Source organism: Cetorhinus maximus, chromosome 25 (assembly GCF_964194155.1).
Source record: "Cetorhinus maximus chromosome 25, sCetMax3.hap1.1, whole genome shotgun sequence".
NCBI lineage: Eukaryota > Metazoa > Chordata > Chondrichthyes > Lamniformes > Cetorhinidae > Cetorhinus > Cetorhinus maximus.
In genome coordinates this window covers 34,550,378-34,569,461 of record NC_135903.1, presented here as the reverse complement: position 1 = coordinate 34,569,461, position 19,084 = coordinate 34,550,378, and the positions used below count along the sequence as shown (strand labels likewise).

Below are 19,084 nucleotides of genomic sequence, written 5' to 3'. Positions count from 1 at the left end.
TGGTGGGTATCAAATTAACTGACCCAGCCAATCAGAATGTAAACTATGTTGCTAGGGCACAACAATGACCCAATGGATTATCATGAATAGAGATTTTCCTCATTGTGGTGAAGAAATGCTGGATCTCTGCACATTAAAGTTCCCATGGAATAATGATGTGAGGAAATAATAGATGCAGACTTGTGTCCTATCACTCTGTAGCACTGTGGGTTGGAGTGTTCCACAGTGGCCATCAAGCAAGCTTTGGATTTTGACTTTGAACAGAGAGCTAGTGAGGAATACCTGTAATGATTACAGCACATTACATTTGTATAACTTGTGCAATGTGACTGTTCAGTGTGGTGAGCACTTAGTGAAATTGATTGCTGCAATAGTGCAAGGCAATGTTCTAGAAGGATTTGAAGCTAAGAACAAACATCTTTAAGTCAACGGGGACCCAGTAGAGCTTGGTGAGGACAGGGATCATTGGCTACAGTTTTACCAAATTTAGTTAGAGGAAGTTATAGCTTTTCTAAGTCTTAACGTTGATCCGGCAACTGGAAAGAACAGCAAAGGCCCAGGGATCAATGGAGAAATTTGGAAAACAAGGTTGTGTATTCTATTAGATAGATAGAAGCTTACCCCCTGTTTCTACCTGGTGGTATCAAGGGTGAATTTATAAACAAGGAAGAGGAGGGAACAAGGGGTAGAGATTTGGCCTACACCAGAGGTGACTAATCAGGCATGGGAAAAGAAATCAATGGAGTCGATGCAATGTCCAAATTTCACAGGTGTGAGTGGAATCATTAAAGAGTAGTGCCATAGCAGATGGGCTGTGGAGAGGCATTCGCAGAGGATGGAGTGGTTGACGCTGTAGAAGGTGGTGGCGAGACCGTGACACAGGACGTCAATCGTAACTTTGATCAGCACTTTCTTAGTGCTGGAGAAAAAGGCAGAAATCCATTAGACGCTATCAGGTAGGGAATGACTGGAGCATAGACGAGAGGCAATAATTCAGGTAAAACAGCAAGTTATGCTTAAAAAGCACACTGAATATAGTCAAATATCCTGAAGGATTTTACAAAGAGGCAGCTGAAACAAGGAGCACTGGTAGAGAGGTTTTAAAGGGGCAAAGGGCTTGGGAAAACAATTCTACAGTGTGGGGCCCAAGTAGCTGAACGCACAACCACTAATGGTGGGAAAGAAAGAGTTGATGCCCAAGGCAGCAACGTCACAGAAGAGAGAGTTTGAGGGTGAGGGTTATAAGTTGTACGACTGGAGGAGACTGACTTTTGGACATCTTTGAACATAGGAGGCAGTATTTTTTGTAAGCGAACCAACAAGCAGCCTGTTCCAAATCGCTGATATTGTTCACAGATAGTCATTGATATTAAAATGGTTACAGCACAGGAGGCAGAGCTTGGCCCATGGTGTCCATGCCAACTCTCTGTAAGAGCTACCCAGATAGTCCAACTCGCCCTTAAGGAGTTTACAAAAACACAGGTCGGCCACAAGAAGATTTTAAACATAACAATAGCCTTTCGTCACTGATTGGCCCGTCTAATATCTAATTTTCCCTTGTCCATTCCAGCAGGCCAAAGGTTAATGCAGGCTATGAGGCATCCAACTCCCAAATGGGTCCTCTGGACATCCTGGATGGCCTGAAACCTCCCCCAGACAAGGAGTTTGACCTTTCAGGCAGTTCTGAGATTGTATGCTCTGTATTGTGGTTTGAATAACGCCAAAATGTACGGAACTGTGCAAGAACCTCCCCCAACTCCCTAATAATGTATCTCCAAGTGGTGTCCACTGTGCACTGCATAGCGTACCCTGACCTGAGACAGTGTGGTAATTCAATACAACTCAAGAAACCATGCTCAATAATCTGCCACTCATTACATATGACACCTGTTAAACTGCAAATGTGGCTGAAAATATTGAGCCTTTCAACATAGCTTTTGAGATATCCTACTGGAAGAGGATTTTTTCTTTGCTTTGCTTACATTGCACAACCAGTGTCCTCTGTGCTTTAGTCAGAACAATGTTTGCTGCAGTAGATATTGGTCCATCTAACCCACCCATCCATCCATTTCCTTACTGTGATTCTACAACTAACAGCACCGTGTCCCCTTTCTGTAGTAGAAAGATCCAGTACATAAAGGGTCGAACTCTGTTAACGCATGCTGTTAATGTTGTAATGTTAATCATGAAGTTGCTTAGAGTTAGCATGGTTATAGATGCAACACCTAAGTTAAGTACACTAGCCTTATGACAACACAAGACTTGAATCAAACTGTAAGTAAACTATTCTCAGTCTATATCCAGGGGGTCAAGACTTGGGGGAAATGTAATAGAAGGATCTGGCACATTAAGGGTTAACCTGGGACTAAGTATAGTCCTGCCCACTGGTGATGTAAGAAGGCACCTGACCTAGAGTTTAGTTCAGCTGTATAGAGCTAGGTAGTGATATGTAAGGACATGCTCTGGAGTCCTCTCCAGATCGGTGCCATCTACTGTAAATATGTATATAGTTCAGTAATGTTAATAAAAACTTCTTGGTAACTTCTACAAGGCTGCTTAATGGAGTCTAAGCAGTACACCCAACAGGTAGTGACAACCCAACAAAACACCTTCCTCGATTATTCACCCAGTCTTTTTTGTAAACATACTGCGGTGAGACATGAGTGTGTCAGCTGAACTCCAGATAACCTCCACTGCCTCACTCATATCAACCAGACCTGCAACAAAGGCCAGGGTTTTCCCATCCCGCCAGCAGGGGGCATTGTCATGGGTGGGATGGGAAATTTGGAGAGCAGCCAAAGGTTTCATCCATGATGATGCCTGCCGCTGGTGGGATCAGAAAACCCTGGCCTTTGTTACAGATCAGGTTGATAATCCCACCGTAAGATTCCCAATCTTCCCAGACCGACCAGGAGTTTCCTGGCATCAGGGGTTCCTATTTCGAGTGCCACCTCCAGCAGCCCGAAAGATGAGCAATTTCAATTTCTGTATCATTTTTCTTTATGAAAATTGGTGCAACTTGTGCCCATTGATCTAAATTATTTGATAACCAACACTCATCATGCCACACATTGCTAAACCAGTAAAGTCAAGGAAGGCTCAGCCAGAAAAAAGTGTTAGGTGTCCGCTGTGGCTCAGTTGGTAGCACTCTCACCTCTGAGTCAGATGGTTATGGATTTAAGTCCACTCCAAGACCTGACCACAAAAATCAAGCTGAGACTCCTGTGCAGTAATGAGGGAGTGCTGCACTGTCACAGGTGGCATCTTTCAGATGCGATGTTAAACTGAGGTCCTGTCTGCCTTCTCAGGCGGATGCAAAAGATTCCATGACACTATTCTGAAGAAGAGCAGGGGAGTGCTCCCTGGTGTCCTGACCAATATTTATCCCTCAATCAACGTCACAAAACAGGCTATCTAGTCGTTATCACATTGCTGTTTGTGGGAGCTTGCTGTGCGCAACTTGGCTGCCGTGTTTCCTACATTACAATAGTGACTACACTTCAAAGGTACCTCATTGGTTGTAAAGTGCTAGTGAAAGTTGCTATACAAATGCACGTCTTTCATTTTACCTTTGGTTACTGTTATTAAAGTAGAACAAAACGGAGAGTCATGGCCCAGTAACCAGCCTAAAGAAGTTTTCGCATTTATAGATCAATGCCCTCCCAGAATACAGAAGAAACCAATTGGAGTGGACCAGGTAGAGGTGGGTCCTACCCCCTCACACTCAGTCCTAATGCTGTTTGCAGATAGATGCTGCTGATTCATGAAATATCTAAGTCTCAGCACCAAAAGAATAATTAACAATAGATGCTGTTCAGTGCAAGTTAAAGATACGAACTAGTAGGCCACTCAACCCCTTGGGCCTGCTCTGCTATTCAGTAAGATCTTGGCTGATCTGATCGTAAGCTCAACTCCACAGTCCCACCTCTCCTGAAAACCTTTCACCCCCCCACCCCTCTCCTTGCTTATCAGGAATGTATCTAGCTCTGACTTAGAAATATTCAAAGACTCTTCCTCCACCGCCTTTTGAGGAAGAGTTCCAAAGACTCATGACCCTCTGAGAAAAAATTTCTCCTCATCTCGTCTTAAATGGGCGACCCCTTATTTTTAAACAGTGACCCCTAGTTCTAGATTCTCCCATCAGAGGAAACATCCTCTCCACATCCACCCTGTCAAGGCCTCTCAGGATCTAATACGTTTCAAATACTATCCCTATTCTAAAAACTTACAGAGCAAAAACTCACTCTAGTTGTGTGTATACAAGCTTCTTATAAAGTCATTTCTGTTTGCACACCAACCCCCTCAATAATTGGTTCATTGCATTTCTAAAATGCTGAAGAGTACTTAGCTTCTGCATAGATGCACAGGAAGCCATGGGAGGGAAAAAGGGAAGCAGCTGTCCGCAAAGCTGACAGTTGCCAGCGCTTTAAGTGCTTTCAGTTGCAAGCTTTTGAAAAACGGGCAAATGCACAAGGGCAACCTAAGGCCAGTCGTGCCCTGTGAGTCTGGAGGTTCGCTTACCTGTGAATAGGCTACAGAAGTCAAGTAGTGGTCCATATTCGTAGAACCTTGATACGCCATGGAAATAACATCAGCCATGTCAACTGAATGCACGATTTCAGGCAGTAAACACCTTACATCGTGGAGCCCATTGCAACACTATAAAAGGAGGTTAACTGTCACATCTGACTGTGGCGTCACTTCCTGGCTAGATTTCAGATCAGGACATAAACAGCAACACGGAACCTTTGTGCTGTCAAGAAGCAAAAAAAGTGCACTGAAGCTTGAAGCTTCCTGAGCCTATCGCTTTAATATGTGGTCAGGGACAAAAAAGGAACAGAACAACTTTGTGACTAATTTGGTACGGCCTCCAGTGTCTGGGTTTGCCATGCATCATTACACAGCTACCGCACTCAATGCTTCACCGTGAACAGGGGATGTATTTATACATAGCACATCAGAACATTCAAGAACTTGCAAGTTATCTGAGATCATGCTTGTGTTTTTGAATATTTAACAGTGGAGTCACATCCGCTTATAGTTATTGACACCAGATACCACCTTCACACTTCTTCACCACTTAGTCTGCTGAGCGAAGACCTTCAAAACTGCAAACAAGAGCAGAGAGACCAAATCATTCGCTTTACTGAAACATTTTCTTTTTTAAATTAGCCCTTGAGTTTTCACATATGTATTAGAAGAAACAACCAGCTGGCTAAGACCCAATCTCTTGTGATGTGTCACTATGTTAATGGCGCGATATCAATGTTAGTTGTTGTAAATATACCACATAGCATAGCTACATGGCAACAATGGTATAACTATGTATGACACAATGAGTGGGATTTTCCAGTCCTGATTGCGGCAGGCATATATTTACTTTTGGCCGCTCTCCAAATTTCCCCATCCCACCTGCTGCTGGCAGCACCAGAAAATTCCAGCCAATGTTTCCCTGCAAGTGAACTCTAATACATAGACAGGATCATTGGGTGGTTCGGTGAGGCCATAGCCTTCCCCCATTCCAATCACCTTGAGGTCAACCAATTTTATATGTCTGGTCTCACGTAAAACTAACGACAAATAATTTGCTCACTTAAGTTTTAATTTTCTTATCGCCTTGTGTTTTTGAACCTGATGTCAGAAATGATGCATCGGTCTCGGTCAGCTGTGGCTCAGTTGGTAGCACTCTTGCCTTTCAGTCAGAAGGTAGTGGATTCAAGTCCCTACCCCAGGACTTGAGCACAACAATCAAAAGCTTCAAATTCTGAAGGTGAGACGTTAAACGGAGATAAAAGCAAAGTACTATGGATTTTGGCATTCTGCAATAAAAACATCAAATGCTGGAAAACCACAGCAGTTCAAAAAAAAGTTAATATTTTGATATACAGACTCGAAACATTAACTCTGTTTCTCTCTCCACAGATGCTGCCAGACCTGTTGAATTTTTCTAGCACTTCCTGACACTTAACTGAGCCTCTGTCTGCCCTCCCAGGTGGATGTAAATGATACAGAATACTATTCTGACGAACAGCAGGGGAGTTATCATTGGTGCCTTGGCCAATATTTATCCCTCCATCAACATTCCAATAACAGATTATCTGCCTGTTATCACATTGTTATTTGTGGGAGCTTACTATATGCAAATTGCTTACCATGTTTCCTACATGACAACAGTGACCACACGTCAAAAGTACTTAATTGGTTGTAAAGTATTTTGGGACATCCTGTGGATATGAAACCTGCTATATAAATGCAAGGCTTTTTTTGGATGGGGTATAGCACAGATTCACATGAATGGTGTCAGGGTTTCAAGGGGGCTAAAATACAAGGAAAAGTTGTATAAATCTTCTTCGCAATCCCGAGTTTAGAAGGTTATTAAGGATTTTGAAAATGAGAAAGGGACTTGCTAGGGTGGGGGGGGGGGCATCCAGAACAAAGGGGTATATCTCAGAATTAGAACTAGGTTATTTAGAAGTGACATCTGTAAGCAATTTTTTCACACAAAATGTCGTGGAAATCTGGAACTCTCTATAGCAATAGATTGTGGATGCTGCATCAATTAAACGTTCAAGACTGGGATTAACATATTTGCATTATAATGCTCTTTACAGTCAATGAAGTACTTTTGAAGTGCTGTAATGATAACAAGGGATAGCGATCAAAGGTGGGTAAATGGAGCTGAAGCACAGGTCAGTTTATGATCAAATAAAAAGGCAGAGCAGGCTGCAGGGACAGCTTACTTATATCCCAATTTTAAATTCGCAGTGGATAACCTATCGAGAATTAGGCCTATTGGTTGCCAGTTTTTAGCAGCATTTACAACGGAGCTGGAGAGCAAAACCTGAAGCACTTGTTTTTTTCCCCAAGTATTGGTACAACCACAACAACTGGGTCAGGTTTCTGAGGAGAGGTTACATTTCTTTCCAGTACTTTTGCATTTTTGTTCCAGCATTTACACTCATTTGTTTTTAATCACAAAGGGTAGGATTCATTGGCAAATGTGGTCAATCAGCAAAGTAAAGAAAAATGGTTAAATTAAGCAATGGTGAAGAAGAATAAAATATTTATTGAGGGACTTTATAGCAAGCCAAATGTTAAAACACACGTTGCAAATAAATACAGGTAAACTCCTTAAACATACAGGGTTGGTGCACCTACTGCTCTGTATTTTCATTCACCTCTACCAAAGTTGCCACGTTAAAGGTGTATGTTTTGTAGGTGTCAGCTGTGATTCAGTCGGTAGCACTCCTACTTTTGACTCTAAAGGTTATGAATTTAAATCCCACTTGAAATAGTTGAGCACAAAATCTAGGCTGTTGCTCTGGTGCAGCACTTGGGAGTGCTTTACTGTCAGAAGTGTTGGCTTTTGGGTGAGATATTAAACCTCTCAAGCGGATGTGAAAGATCCCATGGCAATATTTCAAAGAATAGCTGTGGAGGTTCCCAGGTGCCCTGGTCAATATTCCTTCCTCAAACACCACCACTAAAAACTAATGACCTGGTCATTATCTTAGTGCAGTTTGTGCAAGCTTGCTGTCTGCATATTGGCTGCATATCTTACACTGCAACAATGACCAAACTTCAAAAATATTTAATTGGCTGTGTTTTGGGACATCCGGTGGGACACCTTGTGAAAGGTGCTATATAAATGGAAGTTCTTTCTTTTTTTAAGTTGTGATGAAGCAAAAAAAAGTTAATTTTATTCATCAATGCTGCCCCTCAGCCACTCAGTCAGTAGATGCAGAGTGTAGGCCAGAACCAAACAAAATCAACAAAGTCACAAGTTCAAACTCCATTCTGTGCTCAGTTAGTTAGGTAGTGATAAGGATGGAATTGCTGCTCTCAATACCCGTGGCTTAACCATACGAATGGGGATAAAAAAATAAGCCAGGCATTGCCGCACCTGCACCTTATTCAATGACCCCTGAAAAGTGCTGGAAGGCAGGTGAATTCAGGAATGAGCGAAGCAATGATCCAATCTATGGTCGAAGAACCAGCCAACACTGACTACCCAGATTGGATGCTTAGGAGAGAAAGGGCAGGAAGCATGCAGAGTCAACTGCTGGGCCTTCTAGAGAGGAGGGGAGAAAACTACAGGGGGGGAGGAGGAGAAGAGCCAGATAAACTCATGCGTTAAAGAGGCAGATAATTTATATTAACTGACAAAAAACGTACTTCTCTTCAGGTTTAGGGCTACTGAGTTCAGACTCCATGACCATAATAATAATACCTATTAATCTCTCTATGGCCAGCAATTTCTGTTGTACAACAGAAACCCTCAAAACAATGCACCTTTAAATTTAAAAAAATCCATTCAGTTTGCGACACAATCAACGTCTATTGAAGTGGAACCAAACTTTCTTTATACTGGATTCCAACACTGTTCATTGAAACGACCTGTATCTCAATCTTGTGTACTTTCTGTAGATGACAAAGAGATTATGACGAAAGGGCATTAACCCTTCCTTTGCCTCTGTGCTTGTGTTTTCACAGGAACTGCACTTTATTAAAGTGCTCCCATATCTTCCTACATTGAAGCGTTCAGAGAAGGAAACGAAGGAAGAAAGGGAGCTGGGGTGGCAGTACTGATCAGGGAAGCCATTGCAGTGTTGCAAAGAGGGGATGTCTTTGAGGGGGCAAGGGCAGAATCCCTTTGGTTAGAGCTGAGAAGCAAAAAAGGTTAGGTCACGCTTCATGGGGTATTCTATAGGCCTCCAAATAGTGACAGAAAGAGAGAGAGAGAACAAATCTACAAGGGAATCACAGATGTGCAGAACACGATACTGGGGCACTTTAATTACCCAAATATTGATTGGAATAATATTATAGTTAAGGATAAGGAGGGGAAGGAATCACTGAGTACATTCAGAAGAACTTCCTTTATCAGTATGTTCCTGGCCCAACTAGAAAGGAGGCATTGGTGTTCCTGATGCTCCTAAAATGAGCTGGGCTAAATGGACTAAGGCCTGGATCTTCGCTCCTGAATCGGGAGCGCAGAGTTGGGACATTTCCTAGCTCTGTGAACCTGACCTGGGAAAACGTGGTCTGGAAGAGTTGGGATTTTTGTTCTGGGGCCGTTAAGTGGGGGACAGGGGGAGTGAAGTGAAATGAGAGTTGGGCCCACAGCCCCTGCAATCAGTGAAAAGGCTGCTGGGTGCGGAAGCAGGTTGGGCGGAAGGCTTGCTTCTGTGCTCCAGCACTTTGGCAAAGTTTTAAAGAAACTAATGAAACAAAAAATATCCCTCCAGCCCTCACCCCTCCATATACTCAGCATGCCCCATCCATGCCAACCCATGCCTCTTATCGAACCCCATACCCTCCATGCCACCAGATATGCCCACCCACTCTATAACCCCCCCATATTCTCTATGTCACATGCCCTGTACCCAACTCCATAACCACCCATACCCTTCATGCCAACCTATGCACATGTGCCCATACCAAACAATGTGTTTTAAAAAACAGTCAAGACATTTTTTTTTCTCAAACATTTAAAGGGCAGGACTTTTAGATGCCTTGACAACTCCCTCTGACAGTAGGTCTTGACAGGTCCTCTTGACAGTTCTGACAGCTCCCTTTAACTGGTGCTTCTGACAGTTGATTTTGACAGGTCTGTTGACAATTCCAATGTGCTTGATGGTAATGAGTTTATGCACTTTTTACGCACATTTATGCCTAATTTTAATACTTCCAAAGGGCACCTGACATATCCAAAAGGGCACCTGACCTCCATCAAAGCAGGGAAAGTGGATGAAATAGCAGTGGCTGACTACTTTGGAGATAGTGACCATAATAGTTAAATTTAGCATCATTATGGAAAAGAACAAAGGTAAAACAGGAGTAAAAGTTCTAAATTGGGGGAAGATAAATCTTCCAAAACTGAGAAGTGATCTGGCGAAAGTGGGCTGGACACAGCTACTTGAAGGAAAATCAGTGACAAATCAGTGGGAGGCATTCTAAAGTGAGATTCTATGGGCACAGCGCAGACATGTCCCCACAAAGAATAAGGCTGGTACCACCAAATCTAGAGCCCCCTGGTTATCTGGAAGCATACAGGGTAAGATAAAGCAAACAAAAAAAGTTTATGACAATCACAGAACGCTTAATACTGTAGAAAGCCTACAGGAGTATAGAAAGTACAGGGATGAAGTAAAAAAGGAAACTAAGAAAGCAAAGAGAGGATACGAAAAAATATTGGCAGGTAAAATCAAGGAAAACCCAAAGATGTTTTATCAGTACTTCAAGAGCGAGAGGATAACTAAGGAAAGGACCTATCAGAGATGTACAAGTTAACTTATGCATGGATGCAGAATATATGGACAGGATTCTTAATGAGTACTTTGTCTCTGTCTTCACAAAGGAGAGGCATTCTAGTTAAAGAGGATCACTGCAAAATGTTAGATACAATAAGGATAATGAGAGGGGAAGTACTGGAGGGACTGTCATCCTTGAAGGTGGGTAAATCACCAGGGCTGGTTGGATTGTATCCCAGGCTGTTAAAGGAAGCCGGGGGGAAATAACAGATGTTCCGAGGATCATTTTCCAATCTTCAGTAGATACAGGTGAGATACCGGAGGATTGCAGGTCTGTGAACGTTGTACCATTATTTAAAAAGAGTGCAAGGGATAGGCCAAACAATTATAGGCCGGTCAGTCTGACTTCAGTGGTGGGAAAATTATTAGAATCAATCCTGAAAGACAGGATAAACTGTCACTTATAAAGGAACAGATTAATCAGGATAGTCAGCACAGTTTTGTTAGGGGAAGGTCATACTAATTTAAACAATTTTTTTGAGGAAGTAACAAGGAGGACTGATGAGGGTAGTGCAGTGGATGTTGTCTATATGGATTTTAGTAAGGCATTTTGAAAAAGTCCCACATGGCAGACTGGTCAGAAAAGTAAAAGCCCATGGGGTACAATGGAATGTGGCAAGTTGGATCCAGAATTGGATCAGTGACAGGAAACATAGGGTGCTGGTCGACTGATGTTTTTGCAAATGGAAAGCGGTTTCCAGTGGCTTTCTACAGAGCTCAGTGTTGGTTCTCTTGCTGTTTGTTGTAAATATTAATGATTTGAACTTAAATGTGGGAGGCATGATTGGGAAATTTACAGATGACACAAAAATTGGCCATGCATTTGATTGTGAAGAGGATAGCTGTCAACTCCAGAGTGATATCAATGGTTTGGTTGAGTGGGTGGAAAAGTGGCAAATGGAATTCAATCCAGAAAAGTGTGAGGTAATGAATTTGGGGAGGGCAAACAAAGCTAGGGAATACACAATAAATGGGAGGATGTTGAGAGGGGTAGAGGAAGTGAGAGACCTTGGTATACTTGTCCACAGGTCCCTGAAGGTGGCAGGACAGGTGGATAAGGTGGTGAAGAAAGCATATAGCGTGCTTTCCTTTATTGGATGAGATTTGAATATAAAAGCGGGGATGTAATGCTGGAACGGTATAAAACGTTGGTTAGGCCAGAGCTGGAATTTTGTGTATACTTCTGATCGCCACATTACAGGAAGGACATAATTGTTCTGGAGAAAGTACAGAGGAGATTTACAATGTTGCTAGTGCTCGAAAATTGCAGCTATGAGGAAAGATTGGATAGGCGAGGGTTGTTTTCCTTAGAACAAAGGAGGCTGAGGGGTGACTTAATTGAGGTGTACAAGATTACGAGGGGCCTGGATCGAGTAGAGAGGAAAGACTTGTTTCCCCTAGCAGAGGCGTCAATTATCAGGGGGCAGAGGTTTAAGGTGGTTGGCAGAAGGATGAGAGGGGACATCAGAAAAAAACTCTTTAACCTAGAAGGTGGTGGGTGTCTGGAATTAACTGTCTGGTTTGGTGGTGGAGGCAGAAACCCTCAACTCATTTAAAAGGTACCTAGATCTGCACCTGAAGTGCTGTAAACTGAAAGGCTATGGACCGAGTGCTGGAAAGTGGGATTAGAACGGGTGGCTGGTTTTTTATTTTTTCCTTTTCGGCCAGCGCAGACAAGACAGGCTGAATGGTCTCTCTCTATGAAGTAACTTTTCTATGGTTCTAAAGGGCTCCTTCCTCCCTCTAAGGTGCCCTGGGACTAGATCCAAAGGAGTGGCTTACTTCTCCAAAGTTTAGACCTGCTCTTACCAGACCTAATCTGCATACTCCAGGTTTCACGCTACAGGGATGCAAAAATCAGAACTGAGTGGAGGCAGTTGATGATTTAAATGGCCAGCTGCCTCCATGAACCATGCATGCGCAAACTCTGGCCCGTCCGCCTGAAAACATGAAGTGCCGTGTTCGCGGGCTGGGGCGTAGGATTTTCAGCCACTTCCACCGTTTTTGCCATGATGGAGGCGCTCTCTGTGGTGTTAGAATTCAGGCTAATTATCTGTGGGGGAACATTTGGGTAAGAGTGATCATGATATCATAAGGTTTAGACTAGTAATGGAGAAGACGAGGAACAATCTGGTACAGAACTTCTCAATTGGAAGAGAGACAATCTCAATGCAATGAGAAAGGATCTAGCCAGGATAAGATGAAAGGAGAGACTGACAAGAAAAACGCTAATATAAACAATGGGTGATCTTTAAGCAAAGATGCTTCAGTACAGGCTAAGTATATATTTTTTTAATTCTTTCACGGGATCTGGAGGTCATTGGCTAGGCCAGCATTTACTACCCATCCTTAATTGCCCTTGAGAAGGTGGTAGTCAACAAAGATGAAAGATAAGGGAGCCAAAAACAGGGCTCCCAAGATAACAAGGGAGAAAGGTGAAGGGCAAGGCTAGAATACTTAATAAGTACTTTGTATTGATGTTTACTGAGAAAGAGGAATCTGACAAAATATCAATAGAAGTGGAGACAATGGATAGTGTGAAAAACAAAAAGATGGTGGTACTGGAAAGGCTGGCTATGCTTAGGGTCTGGATGGCTTGCATCCCAGGTTGCTAAAGGAAGTGGAGGTGGAAATTGTGGAAGGGCTTGCCTGAATCTTTCAATCAACCCTAGATATGGGGGAGGTGCTAGAGGATTGGCGCGTGGCAAATGCGACACCCTTATTGAAGAAAGAGTGCAAGGACAGTCCTAACTACAAGACAGTTAGTCTAACATCAGCGATGGATAGGGTTTTGGAATCCATAATCAGGGAAAAAAATCAACTGGCATTTGGAGCGGTTTGAGTTAATTAAGGAGAGCCAGCACTGAAATGTCAGATCGTGTTTGACTAATCTAATTGATTTTCTTTTTGATGAAGTAACAGAGAAGGTTGACGAAGGGGACGCTGTGGATGTCGTCTACGTGGATTTTAAGGAACTGTTTAACAAAGTACCACATAAAAGGCTGGTTAACAAAATTGTAGATTATGGAATAGGAGGGTCAGTGTTCAATTGGATAAATAATTGGTTTAATGTCAACAAGCAATGAGTTGTAGTAGATGGTTGTTTTTCAGACTGGAGGATGGTAGAGAGTAGTGTTCCCCAAGGGTCAGCATCAGGATCACTGCTTTTTTTTTTGATTTTATATATAAATGACTTGGATCTGGGAATATGGAGTCAAATTTCAAAATTTGCCAATGATACTAAACTCGGAAGAGTGGCAAACAGTAAGGCCATCATGAATCGCCTGCAACAAGACATAAAAAGGCTAACAGAATGGGCAAACAAGTGGCTGATGGAATTCGATACAGAGAGGTGTGAGGTGATGCATTTTGGCAGAAGGGATAAACAGAAGCAATACGGACTTAATTGCACAATTCTAAATTGTGCGCAGGAACAGAAGGACCTGGTTTGGGGCGGGGGGGCTGGGTGCATGTGCATCATTCTTTGAAGATGGCAGGACATATTGAGAGAGTGTCATTGAATACAAATGCAGGGAAGTTATGCTGAATCTTACAAATCTTTGGTTAGGCCCCAACTAGAGTTTTGCACCCAGTTCTGGTCACCACAATTTAGGAACTTTGTGAACGCCCTTGAGAAGGTGCAGAGGAGATTTGCCAGAGTGGTTCCAGGGCTGGGGGTTTTAATTACAAGGTTAGGCTACAAAGACTGGGTTTGTTCTCCTTGGAGAAACTGAGAGACTGAGGGGAGATTTCATAGAGGTTTATAAGATTATAACAGGCTTATGGTGGACAGGGGAAAAATCTCTTCCCATTAGCTGATGGTACAATAACTAGGGAACACAGATTTAAAGATTTTGGACAAGAAATGCAGGGAGGAAGAACTTTTTTACACAGCAAGTAGCAATGACCTAAAACTCACTGCCCACAACAGTAGTGGAAGCGGAAACAATCAATGGTTTCAAACAAAAATTGGATAGGCACTTGAAAGAAATAAACTTGCAGGGTTACAGGGATTGAGTGAGGGAGTGAGATTGCTCTGTGGGGAGCCAGCATAGACTCAATGAGCCAAATGGCCTCCTTCTGTGCCATAAATGACGATTACAACAGTGGCTACACTTCAAAAGTTTTGCATTGGCTGAAAAGCTTTTTGGGGTGTCCTGAGGTCATGAGTGATGCTATAGAAATGCTATTTCTATCTTCCTACCTGATTTCCAGAGCAGATATAAAAGTTATTTCTTAGTAATTGGAGGGCTGTGTAAGCCAACAGCTTTTATAGTATTAAAATCTTCTGTACTCTGCCATGCAGAACAGTAACCAGATGCTGCTTCCTATGCTGACATTACTGTAAATCAATCACTTCAAACTGTTGACCCGTGAAAAGGTGGGACAACAATTGTGCTGTCCAATGCTATTCCCTGGTGGAGGAGTCAAGGTCCAGAGGATATAATCTTAAAATTAGAGCTGGGTCATTTAAGAGTAAAATTGCGAAGCACTTTTTTTCCACAAAAAAAAGAAATGGAAATCAGGAACTTAAAGGCTGTGGGTGCTGGGTCAGTACAAATTTTCAGCAATGAGATTGATAAGATTTGTGTTGGGCGAGGAATATCGAACAAAGGCAGGTAAGTGAAGCTGAGATATAGACCAACCGTGAACCGATTGAATAGTCAAACAGGCCTGAGGGGCTGAATGGCCTCCTCCTCTTCCTATGTAGAGTCTGGCAGCCAGACAGAGACATCAATTCTCCTGCACACTAAACTACTGAAGCCTCTTCAATATCTGCAATGTTGGGTTTGGGCATGACGGAGCAGCTAATCTAAATACCTATAGGGGTTTCCGCATCGCAACTCACAGGGCAGAATTTTACAACAGCGTGATTTTATATTCCCGCTGTCGTCGATGGCATTTATAACAGCCCCGCCGCATTTTACCGCCCCGTTCCCGCCGAAACGGGGCCGTAAAATTCCGTCCCCCATATAACTCAGGAATACAATGTTGGAGAAGAGGTCAAAATGGAACTACTACCCAGGAGGAGTGATGACATTAGGCCTGAACTGACACCATCAAACTGGGAGTATGCCAATTATTTGACTATGCAGTTACCACCCTTTCCATAATTATTTGCATTTCTTTATTCCTACATATTCCCCGGCCCTTTCTAGGTGCTTAGTTCCAATTTTATTTCCATGCAGAGGGCTCTGGAACCTGCAGGTCCAGACCCACATGTGGCTCATTAAGGACTCATGTGGCTCCTGACTTTGATTGACGAAATCCATTTTGATGGTAATCGAATGCCTTGTTTCTTTTTTTAACATTACAGTTGTGGAAGTATCATTAACAATTTTTTTTAAAATAACTTATAAATGTTGAAATGTATCTCTCCCTTTTTTTATTATTATTGGCATTTGAGTTGCAGCACTAGGACTTTTAAGATATTGCAACTGTCATTAAGGCAGCCGACCCCTACCATACAGGGTCAGCCAATATCTCACTTTCTCTCCCAGCCTCTTGTGCAACTACAAGCCTACTGCGACTCCAGCCATGGGATCATACATTTACTTGGGAAGGCAGACAGAGTTCTCCATTGAACTCCCATCCGAAAGCATCTTTAATACTACAGCACTCCCACAGTCAAGAATTGTTTTTGTCCAAGGTGTAGCACAGTTCTTCCCTGTGCTATATGAGAATTATATTTTATAAAGTGTGTTTTTGACTGCTGCACACTGTGCAGAGGACATCTCACCCTGTCACTGTTCAACCCTTCCTGTTGTAAAGTCTGCCTGTGAGAGCAGAATTAGCTCAGACAGGGTACCCTTCTATTGTTTAATGGCATGACAGGCCACTGCACTGTGGTTATGTTACTGGGCTAATCCAGAGAACGTGGGTTCACTATGGCACTTTTCAGCATTGAATTCAATTTAAAAGCTGTTATCAGTAAAAATAACTATGAAGTTGATGAAGCTGCTAGGTTTTTGTTAAAAAAAAAACAATGGCTTCAACAATGTCCTTTAAGGAAGGAAACCTGCTGTCCTTACCGGGTCTGGTCTATATGTGACTCCAGGCCCATAGTAATGTAGTTGACTCCTAAGTGTCCTCTAGCAACCAACTGATAAGGGCAACTAGGGATGGGCAATAAATGCCAGTAATGCCCATATTCCAAGAATTCATTCTGAAGACTGTCACTGATACATGGAAGATGGCTAGTTGAAGCACTAGAGAACCAACATAGAAACATGAATCAATACATTCAGGAAAAAACAGAGAGAAAAGATGACCAGATAGAAAAACTTACTCAAACCGCAGTAACTGTAATTACCAAATGGGTGCTCAGTATCAGTGATGTAATTTTCACAGAGCACGGTGTCACTTTGAAAGCAGTGCCATATTGTATATGACATATATCTATTTACATTAGCTGTACTAGTTGTATTTCAGAATATGGGGTTTCAGAGTGAGGCCAGCTTTCATTTTGCTTTTTGATAAGCTGTGCTCCCTCTGTCTGACCATCGGTGTGTCCTTACACAGTACACAGATTTTGAGAAGCCTCATAAATCTACCGATGTTTAACAATATAGGCTGGCATTTGTTGACTGTGTTTTCGACTCGTTAATTCTGCCTCTGTTGCCCTGGTCACTCCAAAGCTGCTAGATTGAGAGGAAGAGCTGTATTATCCATAACTGCATCTCACAACTGGACAGCTGTTGTTAAAATGCCTGCTACTTCCTCGAGCAGGTCAGAGCAGGAAAAGGAGCTAAAAAGAAATAATTTCAGCTCACAACTGCGACTGAAAAATTAACCGATCCAGAAATCTCTAAGTCCTAAACACTACATAGCTACACAAGTTCCACATAAACTATCAACGACAGAGTGCACCACACCCAGGTTCCCCACCTCCATACATACACACAAACTCCTCTCCTTGAAAATCTCCCAATCAATAACCCAGGAAAACAGAACAGGAAGGAAGAAAAAGAAATCCTTACCAACTACTGAGACCTGCTGTGATTGAAGGCAATTCCACTGCTTCAGTTAATACAGCTGGGTTTATGCTACAAATTCTGTCTCTCTCCCCCGTGAGGAGCAGGTGCTTTAAACCTCTGGATTGCTTCCAACTGAATGCCTGGCGTTTAAGTGGATTACACAGGCAATCTAGTTTTACTGCCTCCCCTGTTTTAAGCGTACACAGCATGGCTGGTTATATTCACGCCCCTTCCATGACTGCAGAGCCTGTGACACAGGTGCAACGCTACCCACACCTGAATGGGAGGAGCCCAGTCATTTCTTAAAGCCGTGATAACAACCTAATTAAAATACACACTCAGGGGCCCGAAAGTGTTTAGGAAATCCCTCAATGTACTCAGAGTTCAATGAGGAAGTGCTTAGTTCATTCGGCAGAGCATTGAAAGGGAGGTTGTTTGACTTCAGTGAGCCTTTGATTTTTTTTTATCAATGTCAGTCGCAGTTACACAAAGGCAGAACTAACCAAGCCTAAGGCCATGGGAGTTGCCCAATCAAACAACCTTTCCCCCACAGGATTTATAATTAATAAACAAAAAAGTGTTCAAAGAAAATGGATCACTCGCAAAAGTGTCCAGAGGATTAATTGTTGTAAGCTCCAGGACAATGCTGGAGATTTGGCAGTTCTAGCCAGTCCTCTCAGATGAATGTAAAAGATCCCTTGGCATTATTTCAAAGAAGAGCAGGGGAGTTTTTCCCCCCCCCCAGTGTCCTGCCAATATTTACTGCTCAATCAACATCACTAACACTGAATATTTAGTCATTATCTCATTGCTGTTTGTGAAACCTTGCTAGGTGCAAATTGGTTGCGCATTTGCTGCCTCCCAACAATGACTGAACTTCAAAAGTATTTATTTGGCTGTAAAGCATTTGGAAATGTCCTCAGACCATGAAAAGTGCTGTATAACCGCAACTCTTCCATTCTTTGTTGAATCTCCAGACTCTGAAGGCCTCCAGTAGGCAACGGGGGGGCTTTCTGTTCTTGGAAATAGTCTCCCTTTGCCCACCACACCCCCTGGCCACCCCTCCAAAATTGGATGGCATTAGACAGCATGGCTTTTCTGATACCACACCAGGGATTATATTTAACAGAATGACAATGGGTGTGTCCTGTGTGGTGATTGGCACAAACCATTTCAAAACATTGGCATGCTTGTATCACAAGTCTATTTTGTGTAAACTTCAAAGGAATGCTGAACCATCACAATATATTGAGGTCACAAGAGGTGCCAGCTGTCCTGACAGTAGAATGCAAGACACACAGATACAACTGGTCTACCTACCCTGTTACCAAGGTTGGATGATTTATTGCTGGAGAATTATATATTATCACTCATCTTTCTTTATTATTCATTCATGGGGTACGGGTATTACTGGTAAGGACAGAATTTGTCAATCCCTAATTGCCCTTGAGAAGGTGGTGATGAGTTGCCTTGTGAGCTGTTGCAGAGCTGTAAGCTCACCCTCAGTGCTGTTAGATAAGGTTGCGGCGGGGGGGGTTTCAGGATTTTCCAGATGGTGGACAGGCTTTGGGGATAGGCTCTTTTGAGGCTTGCACAACTGCTGGCCTTCCTTATTTTTAAATTTTCTGCAGACACGCGAGAGCACCTCCACCTTGAGGCTCCCTCACACTCCTCTTTCTGCCTCAGCAGCAACCAACCTCTCTCGGTGGGGCTGCCAGACATCCAGTGCTGTGGGTCATCTGACTGGGCCTCCTTTATTTGGATAGAAAATGCGGAGGTGGCCTCCCCTAAGAT

At 42.8% G+C, this 19,084-nt stretch overlaps 1 protein-coding gene across 6 annotated transcripts in view; it reads right to left on the bottom strand.

Moving 5' to 3' along the window:
* The window catches only part of LOC144668049 (rho GTPase-activating protein 27-like), a 208,671-nt gene that overhangs the window by 78,970 nt on the left and 110,617 nt on the right, over positions 1 to 19,084 (bottom strand). The window contains exon 1 of one of the 6 annotated variants that reach the window (XM_078529799.1): positions 4,522 to 4,677. The exons of the other annotated variants lie outside the window; for them this stretch is intronic. Within the exon in view, the coding sequence (XP_078385925.1) occupies positions 4,522 to 4,599 (78 nt within the window). The 5' untranslated portion in view covers positions 4,600 to 4,677. Of the gene's footprint in view, positions 1 to 4,521; positions 4,678 to 19,084 lie in introns of those variants that run through there. 6 annotated transcript variants of the gene reach the window in all.